The sequence below is a fragment of the Trachypithecus francoisi genome, unplaced genomic scaffold (genome assembly GCF_009764315.1).
Source record: "Trachypithecus francoisi isolate TF-2019V2 unplaced genomic scaffold, Tfra_2.0 Lachesis_group3, whole genome shotgun sequence".
NCBI classification, from domain to species: domain Eukaryota; kingdom Metazoa; phylum Chordata; class Mammalia; order Primates; family Cercopithecidae; genus Trachypithecus; species Trachypithecus francoisi.
The window spans coordinates 68,217,946-68,233,182 of NW_022681468.1; the positions used below are offsets into that span (position 1 = coordinate 68,217,946).

Here is a 15,237-nt window from a genome sequence, read left to right on the forward strand (position 1 = left end):
CAACCTCTGCCTCCTGGGCTGAAGCAATTCTCCTGCCTCAACCTTCTGAGTAGCTAGGATTACAGGCATCCACCACCACACCTAGCTCATTTTAGTATTTTTTAGTAGAGACGGGTTTTCATTATGTTGGCCAGGCTAATGTCGAACTCTTGACCCCAAGTGATCCACCTGACTCAGCTTCCCTAAGTGCTGGGATTACAGGTGTGAACCACCATGCCCAGCCTGCAAAATTATCTATCATAACTGCATCCTACATTAAAAAGAATGCTTATAAATGATCAATAAAAATCTAATCTTAGTCTCTATCATAAAAAGTAATTTAGAAAAAAATCTCTGGTTATTAGAATAAACAGACATTATTATTAAAATGATACTGGATTATTAAAAAGTATTTCCTTGTATGATAACTGATTTTGCCATAATTATTTTGGAAAGTTCTATGTAATCTATGACTACTAATTGTGATTGTTTTCCCCCAAATATATCTCTAGAATCGTTACCTTTAGGAATTTCCATGTAATTCAATAAAATAAAGCATGAATTTTTCAGTTTTTACCCTACTCAAGTTGACATTTAATAGTGATATTAATAACAGTACTATTTATAACAAAATACTAAAAATATTATTGGCAGACTGAAAGCTTTAGGGACAGTGAATAGTTTTTAAAGAGTTGTTCCTGACATTTATTAGATACTAACTAAATATTAAATCAGTTAACCAAAAAATGATACCTATAAATAAATTGTAAAAGATAAACATATGGCTCAGAAAGGAGGCAAACTGTTCACTCACCAGATAGCTTGGTAGTAAACTTATTATTCATTAACTCATATGACAACTTAAAGGTACATAGAGCTATAATTAATGCATCAAATAAAAAACAAAAACTTCCTGGAAGGTAAGAGTAATTTAAAAAAAAAGATTCAGAATAAAGCAAATGTTTTAAAATTGATCTAATTTTCAGAAAAAATTTAGAGCTTCTCATGAGGAAATATGGCATAAAATTAATAAAAAAATTGTCAGTGTTATGGAAGACAGACCATTTTAAAACAAGCTTTTTTTGTTGTTGTTGTTGAGACGGAGTCTCGCTCTGTCGCCCAGGCTGGAGTGCAGTGGCCAGATCTCAGCTCACTGCAAGCTCCGCCTCCCGGGTTTTACACCATTCTCCTGCCTCAGCCTCCCAAGTAGCTGGGACTACAGGCGCCCGCCACCTCACCTGGCTAGTTTTTTGTATTTTTTTAGTAGAAACGGGGTTTCACTGTATTAGCCAGGATGGTCTCCATCTCCTGACCTCGTGATCCGCCCGTCTCAGCCTCCCAAAGTGCTAGGATTACAGGCTTGAGCCACTGCACCCGGCCTAAAACAAGCTTAAATGAACACAGACGCTTAATAAAGATTGAGTTGATGAGTTTTAAAAAATATTAATTCTTCCTTTCATCTTCACCAAGAATTTAAGCTAGCTTACTTAATGAATGTTATGAAGGATTAAAAGACAACAGAAAAATTTGAGACTTTTGCAAAAAAAAGATGAGCAACTAGAAAAGATTTTAATATAGTATATTTGTCAGGAGTGAAAATATAGCTATATTGTTTTAAATTAGATAGTAGTCTACAGTTAGCAGAAATTTCTATCTTATGGGCGTTTAATGTTTGTTTTGAACTTATCTATTTCCAGCCTGGACAACATGGTGAAACCCCGACTTTACTAAAAACACAAAAATTAGCCAGGCGTGGTGGTGGGCACATGTAGTCCCAGCTACACGGGAGGCTGAAGCAGGAGAAACGCTTGATCCCAGGAGGCAGAGTTTGTAGTGAGCCAAGATCACACCACTGCACTCGAGCCTGAGCAATGGAGTGACACTCTGTCTCAAAAAAAAAAATTATTCCATATATTTTTTATCTCTCTCCATAAATAGCAGCTATCATTTCATTAAATTCAACAGAAACACACAACCAGAAGTGCCAAAATAAAGACCATGAAATTAATATATACCTAACAAACTAGAATTTTTATTTCAGGCACTGTTTTAAATGGAGACTGCCATATCATAGTAAGCGCATTAAATCTGTCCCCTAACACTGACAAATTAACACTGACAAGTTAGCATACATTATGGAAGCTGCTTTTCAAATAATGTTTTCTATTTTGCAAGTATACATTTTAAAAGTTATTATTACTTTTCATAAAATAGTAAATTCCTTGGGGGTAATTAGAAATAATCACAGCAATCTATAATTTGTTCCTTTCTCACTTATTGTTTTCATCTATCTAAAGCAGAAAGTGCATTAAACAATAATAACAAAGTTATTATAAGCCTACCACTAAAAATATCAAAATGAAGTTAAATACATTTTGTGGAAAAATCTGACTTCTACCAAATCTTATACTTCTTAGACAGATTAAAAATTTTCCTCAATTTTGGTACATGATTCCAGCTTAGTGAGTTACACGGCTAATGCCATGATATTGCTCTGTAATATGCAGAAAAAAAAAAAAAATTAAGACAGCGAAGTAGAATATAACCTTCTTGGTAGCAAATCTTTTCTTATTATACAATAAAAACAATGATGAATCTTTTCTGTTTCTTATGGATTTCTTTTTTTAAACCTTAACAGGTTAGCATGAGAATGCAAGCACCTTGAGGGTAGAGACAACTACTGTGTACCGGAACTATACTGAGAACTGGGCAAAAGATAAAAAGTAAAATGAAAAGTCACAAGCACCTTAAGAAAAAAATATAATTAGGAGAATTAAAACCATGTCCTTTTTCATAATTACTTGATCTATATTACAATGGGACAGAACTTTTTGTCATGAAATGTGTATTTCACTTGTTGAAAGTTCTAGTTGAATTTATTATTTAACATCTTTCTTTCTCTTTTACTGTAACATTCTAAGTACCTCTTCATTTCCCAAGCACATTCACATATTCTTCAAGGACTGTCAGTTCTGTGGGTGACTAATATTACAAAGGTCCTTTTAAAAAATATTACAATAAATATTGATGCAAAGCAAAGGCCTATAATTTAATTTTTTTCTTTTAATGTGGTCACTTTTTATTAACTGCAAAAGGTAATGATATAAAAAAGAAACAGAATAAACATGTACCAAAAGTTATTAATATACCATCACTCGAAATTCAGAAAATGTGTTGTTTTCACATACACATACATGAAATAAAATATACCATAACAGAAGGGTGCTGTATCTGTGTTTAAAGAAGGGGTTGTTGGCAAACACCACAGCTTACTTCTGCTGAAATGTACACAACTGATATATGCAGCACAGAAAGCTGGCACCAAGGGCTTACAACCTTAATTTGCCTGCAAGAAGGAACGGAGATTTACCTTCAGAGCACGTTCTTGATTGTTTTCAGCAGTCAGATGTCTCATGTTGTTTGCTGAAGTCTGGTTCTGCTCTTTCAGATGATGAAGCTCCTGCTCTAGCCGTTTGCACTGCCACAGGGGAAGAATCCCATTAAGTAAAGGAGTTATAGCATTTTTTTCACCAAGCCACATAAATTAATGTAAATAATATCACTGTATTCTCTAAAAGACAAGGTTTTTTTTTTTTTTCTTTTTTTTTTTGCAACAAGAATGGTAAGTAAAAGTAATGGTAAGTACAATAAATAAAAACATTGCTTATAGTATTCTAAAAATTCTATTACAATTTTCAGTTACTTTATTAATCTGAATGTTATATAAATCACAAAAACACTTTTATAAAATTAAGGTCGAACCATATTTAAAATTATTCTTTGAGCAAATGGTTCTGATTATCCATCTATTGGTTGAATAAAAGCATGCTTCTAAAAATCATATTGGATTCTAAATAAACTACAATATGATATTGTATGATCATATTTTATCAATACTTTAAAATAAAAATTATAGGCCGGGCGCGGTGGCTCAAGCCTGTAATCCCAGCACTTTGGGAGGCCGAGACGGGCGGATCACGAGGTCAGGAGATCGAGACCATCCTGGCTAACACGGTGAAACCCCGTCTCTACTAAAAAAAACTACAAAAAACTAGCCGGGCGAGGTGGCGGCGCCTGTAGTCCCAGCTACTCGGGAGGCTGAGGCAGGAGAATGGCGTAAACCCGGGAGGCGGAGCTTGCAGTGAGCTGAGATCCGGCACAGCACTCCAGCCTGGGTGACAGAGCGAGACTCCGTCTCAAAAAAAAAAAAAAAAAAAAAAAAAAAAATTATAAGGTATACATTCAGAAATATTTCCAGTTTTTAAAAATATCTAAGGAAACAATTTTATAGGGAAAAAAGCAATAGCCAGAGTGCCAAGACTTGGAAACATAAAGAATTAAGTGTTTTTAATTTCTCCCATTTTGACCAAATTTTACTTTTAAGTAAAAGTGGTAACAGATGTGTGAAATGATCACTTTCACCTATTTGGAATACAAGTAAAGAATATAAGAGAATATAAGTAAAAAAAATAAGTAAAGGTTTCAATGAGCCAATAGAAGCATGTGTGTTCAAAAAATTTTTGAAATATCTTGCCATTTGAATACAAGATTTCAATATAAATATGTAAAACACTTCACAAAATAATTACATAGGCTATAAAATGGTGTGCTGTAAATCAGGACAATAGGAAGATACATGGGGAATTAAACAAATAAAGTACTAAACCCATCATTGAGGAAAAAGTTAAAAACCATTCCTTAATTTACCTATTTTAAAATTAGAATACTTACAAAACAACTAATAAGGACACATACTGATTTAAGATCAGGAAAAAGTTCTTTCTAGATTATTTGACAAATGGATAGTTGTCATAATAGATGAATAAAAAATCATTACTTATTATGTTACAATCACGATGCAGGTATCATCCAAAATGACATTTCTTACTCCTCTGGTTTCTTCTGCCTCTGACCCAAATAATATTAGGCAGTATGTATCAATATTTCACAACTTTGAGTAATATACAAAATGTCTTGGAAGAAAAAGTCTTACCAGACTCCTGATATTGACTTAGATTGCCAAATGATGTCTGTATATGAATACGAAATTGAGTATACACACTTCATGCATAAATAATACAATTATAAAATCAAAACACTCTTAAAAATAAATAAAATGACCATAATATCAAGGCATTTCTAATAAACATTAATTTAATTTAGCAGATAGTTTTGTTGAAACTAAATTCTCCAAATATGATAAAATACTGACTTAGTACAGATTTTTTTACATTGCCATGTCTATTCCATCATGAGCTGTATGACAACTTAATTCACCTATCACATTTGTTAAAATTTACATGAAAATTCTGTGACACATATTATGTGGCATGTATTTTCAGGAGACACATGATCTACATATTAAACTGTGTATCTTTTATAGCCAGTAAAAAAATATTTGGTCAGAATGCAATCAAATCACAGTGTGTGTTACTGAGGACACAAATTATGACCCAAGAAAACGAATATGGCATAGCACTAACTATGACGATACAGTAGAGATACACTCTACTAAATTATCCTTTACATTTTCAACCAAATTTAATATAAAATTATTAAGTATTAAAATGTAATAACTAACTGATCTATTAGGATTCAAAGGTGGAGCAGATTATTTTGGCTATGGGAGAAAGAATGTTTCATGGAGCTGCTGACATCTGAGTTGGGCTTGTTTTGGGCATGTGATTTTGTAAGCTGACACTGGAGAAAGAAGAAGAATACAGGAGAAAATAAATGAAAGTAGAAACTTAAGAAGTGTATCTGAAGAAAATGAGGAAGCATGGTCAAGAGTTGTGTGACACCTATTCTTTTCATTCCAAATAAATTAGAAATCACCTAGGAATAGGGATTTTTCCAAACTACATGGTAGAAACATAAAAAATTCACTCATTCATGCTCAAGAAATAAATGCTAAATGTTCTTGTAAAATAAATATTTGTAGCATATTTAACTACATTAAATGTTTATTTAAATTTATGTAATCCTATATTATTTCTTCATTTGACATTGTCTTTGAAAAGTCTAACATATTCCCCACAATTGCATATTTATATATAATTTCTAGTGGTTTGTTTCTTTTTACTTTTATTAAACTCTGTAATTTTGAAATTCATTTTGAAGCAATGGGATTGAACAGTTTATTCATTAGGAAGTAGCATACTATATTAATTACTGTCACTTTATAATTTCATAAAATAGTTATAAAGCAGACAAAGATCCTATCATTTAATCACATCTCAAATTTTATTGATATTCTCACCAAATTAATTTTTCAACGTTTATATTTTAATTGTTAAATTTGTCATTTAAATGATACAGAAAAGGAAGGAGTAGCTATACTTATATCAGACAAAACAAATTTCCAGACAAAAACTCTAAGGAGAGACAAAGAAGATCATTATATAATGATAAAGTGGTCAATTCAGCAAGAGGATATAGCAATTTTAAATATATATGCACTCAACACTGGAGCACCCATATATATATATATAAAGCAAGTATTATTAGAGCTAAAGAGAGATATAGGCTCTAATACAACAATAGCTGGAGATATCGACATCCCACTTTCAGGGATGAACATATTTTCCATAAAGAAAATCAACAAAGAAACTTCAGACTGAAAACATGAAGAAGGTGAAGATGGTGGTGGCCAGGGCCGGGGTCCTGGGAGTTCAGTGGCTGCAAAGGGCATCCTGGAACGTGGTGCTGCTGGGCGCATGGACAGCCTCCCGCATGACCAAGGACATATTCCCGGGGCCCTATCCTAGGACCCCAGAAAAACGGGCCGCAGCCGCCAAGAAGTATAATATGCGCATGGAAGACTACCAGCCTTACCCGGATGAGACCATGGGGTATGGCGACTACCCGAAGCTCCCTGACCGTTCACAGCCTGAGAGGGATCCATGGTATAGCTGGGACCAACCGGACCTGAGGTTGAACTGGGGTGAACCGATGCACTGGCACCTAGACATGTACACCAGGAACCGTGTGGATACATCCCCCACACCTATTTCTTGGAATGTCATGTGTATGCAGCTCTTCGGTTTCCTGGCTTTCATGACATTCATGTTCTGGGTGGGGGACATGTACCCTGTCTACCAGCCTGTGGGACCAAAGCAGTATCCTTACAATAATCTGTACCTGGAACGAGGCGGCGATCCCTCCAAAGAACCCGAGCCGGTGGTTCACTATGAGATCTGAGGAGGCTTCGTGGGCTTTTGTGTCCTCTTAACTAGGACTCCCTCATTCCTAGAAATTTAATCTTAATGAAATCCCTAATAAAACTCAAAAAAAAAAAAAAAAAAAGAAACTTCAGACTGAATCTGAACTACAGACCAAATGGATCTACTAGATATTTACAGAACATCTCGTCCAAAGGCTGCAGAATACACATTCTTTCCCTCAGCACATGGATCATTCTCATGGGTAGATCATATGTTAGGTCACAAAACAAGTCTTAAAACATTAAAAAAAAAAAAAAAACTGAAATAATATCAAACATCTTCTCTAACCACAACAGAAGAAAACTAGAAATTAATAACAGGAGGAATTCTGGAAACTACACAAACACATCAAAATTAAACAATATGCTCCTGAATGACCAGTGGGTCAATGAAGAAATTAGGAAGTAAATGGAAAAACTTCTTGAAACAAATGATAATGGAAACACAACATCACTACAGGATATAGCAAAAGTAGTACTAAGTAGTACAGAGGTAAGTGCCTACAGCATAAAAGAAGAAAAACCTCAAACAAACAATCTAACAATGCATCTTAAAGAACTAGAAAAGAAAGAGCAAACTAAACCCAAAATTAGTAGAAGGCACAATAAAGTTCAGAGTAAAAATGAATAAATCTGAAATGAAAAAAAAATACAAGAGATCCATATAACAAAAGCCAAAGTGAGAAAAAGGAGAGAAAATCCAAATAAGTAAACTTCAAAGATGAAAACAGATACTAAAATCAATATGACAGAAATTCAAAGGATTATTAATGGCTACTATGAACAACTATATGTCAATAAATTGAAGAATCTAAAAGAAATGGAAACATTTCTAGACACAAACAACCTACCAAGATTGAGCCAGGAAGAAATCCAAAACCTGAACAGACCAATAGCAAGTAACGAGATCGAAGCCATAATAAAAAGTATCTCAGTAAAGAAAAGCCTTGGACCTGATGGCTTCACTGCTGAATTCTAATAAATATTTAAAGAAGAACAAATACCAGTCCTACTCAAACTATTCTGAAAAACAGAAGAGGGAAGACTTCCAAACACATTCTACAAGGCCAGTATTATCATAATACCGAAACCAGACAAAGACACATCAAAAAAAGAAAACTATAGGCCAATATCTCTGATGCATATTGATGCAAAACTCCTCAACAAAATACTAGCAAGTGAGTTCAATAATACATTAAAAAGATCATGCATCATGACTAAGAGGGATTTATCCCTGGGATGCAAGGATGATTCAACATACGCAAATCAATCAATGTGATACATCATGTCAACAAAGTGAAGGACAAAAACCACATGATCATTTTAATTGATGCTGAAAATGCATCTGATGAAATTTAACATACCTGCATGATAAAAACACTCAAAAAATTGGGTACAGAAGGAACGTACATTAACATAATAGAAACCACATACGACAGACCCACAACAAGCTTCATACTGAATGGGGAAAAACTGAAAGCCTTTCCTCTAAGATCTGGAAAACAACAAGGATGCCCACTTTCACCACTGTTATTCAATATAGTACTGTAAGTCCTAGCCAGAGTAATCTGACAAGAGAAAGAAATAAAGGGCATCCAAACTGGAATGGAAGAAGTCAAATTATCCTTGTTTGCAGATGATATGATCATATATTTGGAAAAATCTAAAGATTCCACAAACACACAAAAAAACTATTAGAATTGATAAACAAATTCAGTAAGTTTGCAGGATACAAAATCAACATACAAAAATAAGTAGCATTTCTATATGACAACAGTGAGAAATCTGAAAAAGAAATTTTAGAAAACACTCCCATTTATCACAGCTTCAGATAAAATTAAATACCAAGAGACTAATTTAACCAAAGAAATGCAAGATCTCTATAAGGAAAACTATAAAACACTGATGAAAGAAATTAAAGACAAAACCAAAAAATGAAAAGACAGTCCACGTTCATGCATTGGAAGAGTCAGCATTGTAAAAATGTAGGTACTACCCAAAGCAATATACAGATTCAAGGCAATCTCTATCAAAATACCAACTACATTCTTCACAGAAATAGAAAAAAAATCCGAAAATTTATATGGAACCAGAAGAGATGCAGAAGAGCCAAAGTTACCCTAAACAAAAGAAAAAAACTGGAGGAATCACTTTACGTCACTTTAAATTATACTACAGAGCAAGAGTAAACAAAACAGCATGGTTCGGACATAAAAATACATAGACCAATGGAACAGAATAGAAAACTCAGAAACAAATCCACACACCTGCAGTGAACTAATTTTTAACAAAAGTGCCAAGAACATACACTGGGGAAAAGACAGTCTCTTCATTAAATGGTGCTGGGAAAACTGGATTTCCATATGCAGAAGAATAACTAGACCACTAACCCTTGCCATATACAAAAATCAAATCAAAATGGATGAAAGACTTAAATCTAAGACCTCAGATTATGAAACTACTACAGAAAATATAAGGGAAAATCTCCAGGACATTGGTCTAAGCAAAAATTTATTGGTTTCCATTCCAAGATGGTTGAATAGGAACAGCTCCAGTCTGCAGATCCAAGTGTGATCCACATAGAAGATGGGTGATTTCTGCATCTCCAGCTGAGGTACCTAGTTCCTCTCATTGGCCCTGGTTGCACAGTGGGTGCAGCCCACAGTGGTCGAGCTGAAGCAGGGCAGGGCGTCACCTCACCTGGGAAGTGCACGGGTTGGGGGATTTCCCTTTCTTAGCCAAGGGAAGAGGTAACAGACTGTACCTGGAAAAATGGTACATTCCCGCCAAAATACTGTGCTTTTCCCATGGTCTCAGCAAGCAGCAGACCAGGAGATTTTCTCCCATGCCTGGCTCGGCAGGTCCCACGCCCACAGAGCCTTGCTCACTGCTAGCGCAGCAGTCTGAGATCAACCTGTGAGGCTGCAGCCTGGCTAGGGGAGGGGCATCTGCCATTGCTGAGGCTTAAGTAGGCAAACAAAGCAACCAAGAAGCTCGAACTGTGTAGAGGCCCCCGCAGCTCGGGAAGGCCTACTGCCTCTATAGACTTCACCTCTGTGGGTAGGGCATAGCTGAAAAAAAGGCAGCAGACAACTTCTGCAGACTTAAACATCCCTGTCTGACAGCTCTGAAGAGAGCAGTGGTTCTTGCAGCATGGCATTTGAGCTCTGAGAATGGACAGAATGCCTCCTCAAGTAGGTCTCTGACCCTCATGTAGCCTAACTGGAAGATACCTCCCAATGAGGCTGACAGACACCTCATACAGGCAGATGCCCTCCGGGACAAAGCTTCCAGAAAAAGGATCAGGCAGCAATATTTGCTGTTCTGCAATATTTCTGTTCTGTAGCCTCTGCTGGTGATATGCAGGCACATAGGGTCTGGAGTGGACCTCCAGCAAACTCCAACAGACCTGCAGCTGAGGACCTGACTGTTAGAAGAAAAACTAACAAACAGAAAGGAATAGCATCAACATCAACAAAAAGGACATCCATACCAGAACCCCAACTGTAGGTTAAGAACATCAAAGACCAAAGGTAGATAAAACCATAAAGATAGGAAGAAACCAGAGGAGAAAAGCTGAAAATTATAAAAACCAGAGTGCCTCTTCTCCTCCAAAGGATCGTAGCTCTTTGCCAGCAACAGAACAAAGCTGGATGGAGAATGACTTTGACAATTTGACAGAAGTAGGCTTCAGAAGGTCGGTAGTAACAAAATTCTCCAAGCTAAAGGAGCATGTTCTAACCCATGGCAAGGAAGCTAAAAACCTTGAAAAAAGGTTAGAGAAATGACTAACTAGAATAAACAGTATAGAGAAGACCTTTAATGACCTGATGGAGCTGAAAACCATGGCACGAGAATGTCGTGACACACGCACAAGCATCAATAGCCAATTCAATTAGGTGGAAGAAAGGGTTATTAGTGATAGAAGATCAAATTAATGAAATAAAGCGAGAGGAGAAGTTTAGGGAAAAAAGAGTAAAAAGAAATGAACAAAGCCTCCAAGAAATATGGGACTATGTGAAAAGGCCAAATCTACATTTGATTGATGTAACTGAAAGTGATGGAAAGAATGGAACCAAGCTGGAAAACACTTTTCAGGATATTATCCAGGAGAACTTCCCCAGCCTAGCAAGGCAGGCCAACATTCAAATTCAGGAAATACAGAGAATGCCACAAAGATACTCCTTGAGAAGAGCAACCCCAAGACACATAATTCTCAGATTCACCAAGGTTGAAATGAAGGAAAAAAAGTTAAGGGCAGCCAGAGAGAAAAGTTGGGTTACCCACAAAGGGAAGCCCATCAGACTAACAGCGCCTCTCTCAGCAGAAACCCTACAAGCCGGAAGAGAGTGGAGACCAATATTCAACATTCTTGAAGAAAAGAATTTTCAACCCAGAATTTCATATCCAGACAAACTAAGCTTCACAAGTGAAGGAGAAATAAAATCCTTTACAGACAAGTAAATGCTGAGAGATTTTGTCACCACCAGGCCTGCCTTACAAGAGCTCCTGAAGGAAGCACTAAACATGCAAAGAAACAACCAGTACCAGCCACTGCAAAAACATACCAAACTGTAAAGACCATTGATGCTGTGAAGAAACTGCACCAATTAATGGGGAAAGTAACCAGCTAACATCATAATGACAGGATCAAATTCACACATGAGAATATTAACCTTAAATATAAATGAGTTAAATGCCCCAATTAAAAGACACAGACTGACAAATTGGTTAAAGAGTCAAGACCCATCAGTGTGATGTATTTAGCACACCCATAGCATGTGCAGAGACACACATAGTTCAAAGTAAAGGGATGGAGGAAGATCTACCAAGCAAATGGAAAGCCAAAAAAAAGCAGGCATTGCAATCCTAGTCTCTAATAAAACAGACTTTAAACCAACGAAGATCAAAAGAGACAAAGAGCACTTTGAAAGGCCAAGGCAGATGGATCATGAGGTCAGGAGATCCAGACCATCCTGGCTAATATGGTATAACCCACTCTCTACTAAAAATACAAAAAAGTAGCCAGGTGTGGTGGCAGGCGCCTGTGGTCCCAGCTACTTGGGAGGGTGAGGCAGGAGAACGGCAAGAACCTGAGGAAGGTGGAGCCTGCATTGAGCCCAAATCACACCATTGCATTCCAGACTGGGCAAGAGCAAAAACAAACAAACAAACAAATAGAAAGGAAAAGAAAAAAGAGAGACTAAAAAGGCCATTACATAATTGGAAAGGGATCAATTCAACAAGGAGAGCTAACTATCCTACATATATATGCACCCAATACAGGAACACCCAGATTCATAAAAAAAGTCCTTAGAGACCTACAAAGAAACTTAGACTCCCACACAATAGTAATGGGAGACCTTAACACCCCACTGTCAACATTAGACAGATCAAGGAGACAGAAGGTTAACAAGGATATCCAGGACTTGAATTCAGCTCTGCATCAAGCGGACCTAATAGATATCTACAGAACGCTCCACCCCAAATCATCAGAATATACATTCTTCTCAGCACCACATCACATTTATTCTACAATTGACCACATAATTCAAAGTAAAGCACTCCTCAGCAAATGTACAAGAACAGAAATCACAACAAACTGTCTCTCAGACCACAGTGCAATCAAATTAGAACTCAGGATTAAGAAACTCACTCAAAAGTGCACAACTACATAAAAGCTGAACAACCTGCTCCTAAATGACTACCGGGTTAATAACGAAATGAAGGCAGAAATAAAGATATTCTTTGAAACCAATGAGAACAAATATACAACATAACAGAATCTCTGGGACACATTTAAAGCAGAGTGTAGAGGGAAATTTATAGGACTAAATGCCCACAAGAGAAAGCAAGAAAGATCTAAAATTGACATCCTACTATGACAATTAAAAGAACTAGAGAAGCAAGAGCAAACAAATTCAAAAGCTAGCAGAAAGCAAGAAATTACTAAGATCAGAGCAGAACTGAAAGAGATAGGGACACAAAAAACCATTCAAAAAAAATCAGTGAATCCAGGAGCTGGGTTTTTGAAAAGATCAACAAAATTGATAGACTGCTAGCCAGACTAACAAAGAAAAGAGAGAAGAATCAAATAGACGTGGCCAGGCACGGTGGCTCATGACTGTAATTCCAGCACTTTGGGAGGCTGAGGCAGGCGGATCAGGAGTTCAAGACCAGACTGACCAACATGGTGAAACCCCATCTCTACTAAAAATACAAAAAAATTAGCTGGGCATGGTGGCACGTGCCTGTAATCCCAGCTACTCAGGAGGCTGAGGCAGGAGAATCGCTTGAACCTGGAAGGTGGAGATTGCAGTGAGCCAAGATGGCGCCACTGCACTCCAACCTGGGCAACAGAGCAAGACTCAGTCTCAAAAAAAAAAAAGAATCAAATACACTCAATAAAAAATGATAAAGGGGATACCACCACCGATCCCACAGAAATACAAACTACCATCAGATAATACTATGAACAACTCTAGGCAAATAAAGTAGAAAATCTAGAAGAAATGGAGAAATTCCGGGACAAATACACCCTCCCAAGACTAAGCCAGGAAGAACTGGAATCTCTGAATAGACCAATAGCAGGCTCTGAAAATGAGGCAATAATTAATAGCCTACAAACCAAAAAAGTCCAGGACTAGACGGATTGAAATCCTAATTCTACTAGAGGTAAAAAGAGGAGCTGGTACCATTCCTTCTGAAACTATTCCAGTCAATAGAAAAAGAGGGAATCCTCCCTAACTCATTGAATGAGGTCAGCATCATCCTGATACCAAAGCCTGGCAGAGACATAACAAAGAAAGAGAATTTTAGGCCAATATTCCTGATGAACATTGATGTGAAAATCCTCAGTAAAATACTGGCAAAGTGAATCCAGCAGCACATCAAGAGGTTTATCCACCACGATCAATGTGGCGTCATCCCTGGGATGCAAGGTTGGTTCAACATACCCACATCAATAAACATAATCCATCACATAAACATAAACAGGACCAATGACAAAAACCACATGATTATCTCAGATGCAAAAAAGGCCTTTGACAAAATTCAACAGTGCTTCATGCTAAAAACTCTCAATAAACTAGGTATTGATGGAACGTATCTCAAAATAATAAGAGCTATTTATGACAAACCCACAGCCAATATCATACTGAATGGGAAAAAACTGGAAGCATTCCCTTTGAAAACTGGCACAAGACAAGGATGCCCTCTCTCACCACTCTTATTTAGCATAGTGTTAGAAGTTCTGGCCAGGGCAATCAGGCAAGAGAAAGAAATAAAAGGCATTCAATTAGGAAAAGAGGAAGTCAAATTGTCCCTGTTTGCAGATGACATGATTGTATATTTAGAAAACCCCATCATCTCAGCCCAAAACCTCGTTAAGCTGATAAGCAAATTCAGCAGTCTCAGGATACAAAATCAATGTGTAAAAATCACAAGCATTCCTACACACCAAGTACAGACAAACAGCCAAATCATGAGTGAACTCTCATTCACAATTGCTACAAAGAGAATAAAATACCTAGGAATACAACTTACAAGGGATGTGAACGACCTCTTCAAGAAGAACTACAAACCACTGCTCAACAAAATAAAAAGAGGACACAAACAAATGGAAAAACATTCCATGCTCATGGACAGAAATAATCAGTATCATGAAAATGGCCATACTGCCCTAGGTAATTTATAGATTCAATGCTATCCCCATCAAGCTACTGACTTTCTTCAAAGAATTGGGAAAAAAAACCTACTTTAAAGTTCATATGGAACCAAAAAAGAGCCTGCATTGCCAAGACAATCCTAAGCAAAAACAACAAAGCTGGAGGCATCACACTACCTGACTTCATACTATACTATAAGGCTACAGTAACCAAAACAGCATGGTACTGGTACCAAAACAGAGATATAGACCAATGGAACAGAACAGAGGCCTCAGAAATAACACCACACACTACAACCATCTGATCTTTGACAAACCTGACAAAAACAGGAAATGAGGAAAGGATTCCCTATTTAATAAATGGTGCTGG

At 36.7% G+C, this 15,237-nt stretch overlaps 2 protein-coding genes across 4 annotated transcripts in view; one reads left to right on the forward strand and one right to left on the reverse strand.

Annotated features, from left to right (window-relative positions):
- The window catches only part of MIPOL1 (mirror-image polydactyly 1), a 373,501-nt gene that overhangs the window by 200,880 nt on the left and 157,384 nt on the right, over positions 1–15,237 (reverse strand). For all 3 annotated transcript variants that reach the window (XM_033188223.1, XM_033188225.1, XM_033188224.1), the window contains one exon: positions 3,350–3,457. In XM_033188223.1, the coding sequence (XP_033044114.1) occupies positions 3,350–3,457 (108 nt within the window). The remainder of the gene's footprint in view (positions 1–3,349; positions 3,458–15,237) is intronic.
- LOC117069794 (NADH dehydrogenase [ubiquinone] 1 beta subcomplex subunit 8, mitochondrial-like) lies at positions 6,584–7,284 on the forward strand. The gene has a single exon (XM_033188226.1). It carries the CDS (start codon positions 6,604–6,606, stop codon positions 7,177–7,179), a length of 576 nt encoding a protein of 191 aa, XP_033044117.1. The 5' UTR covers positions 6,584–6,603; the 3' UTR covers positions 7,180–7,284.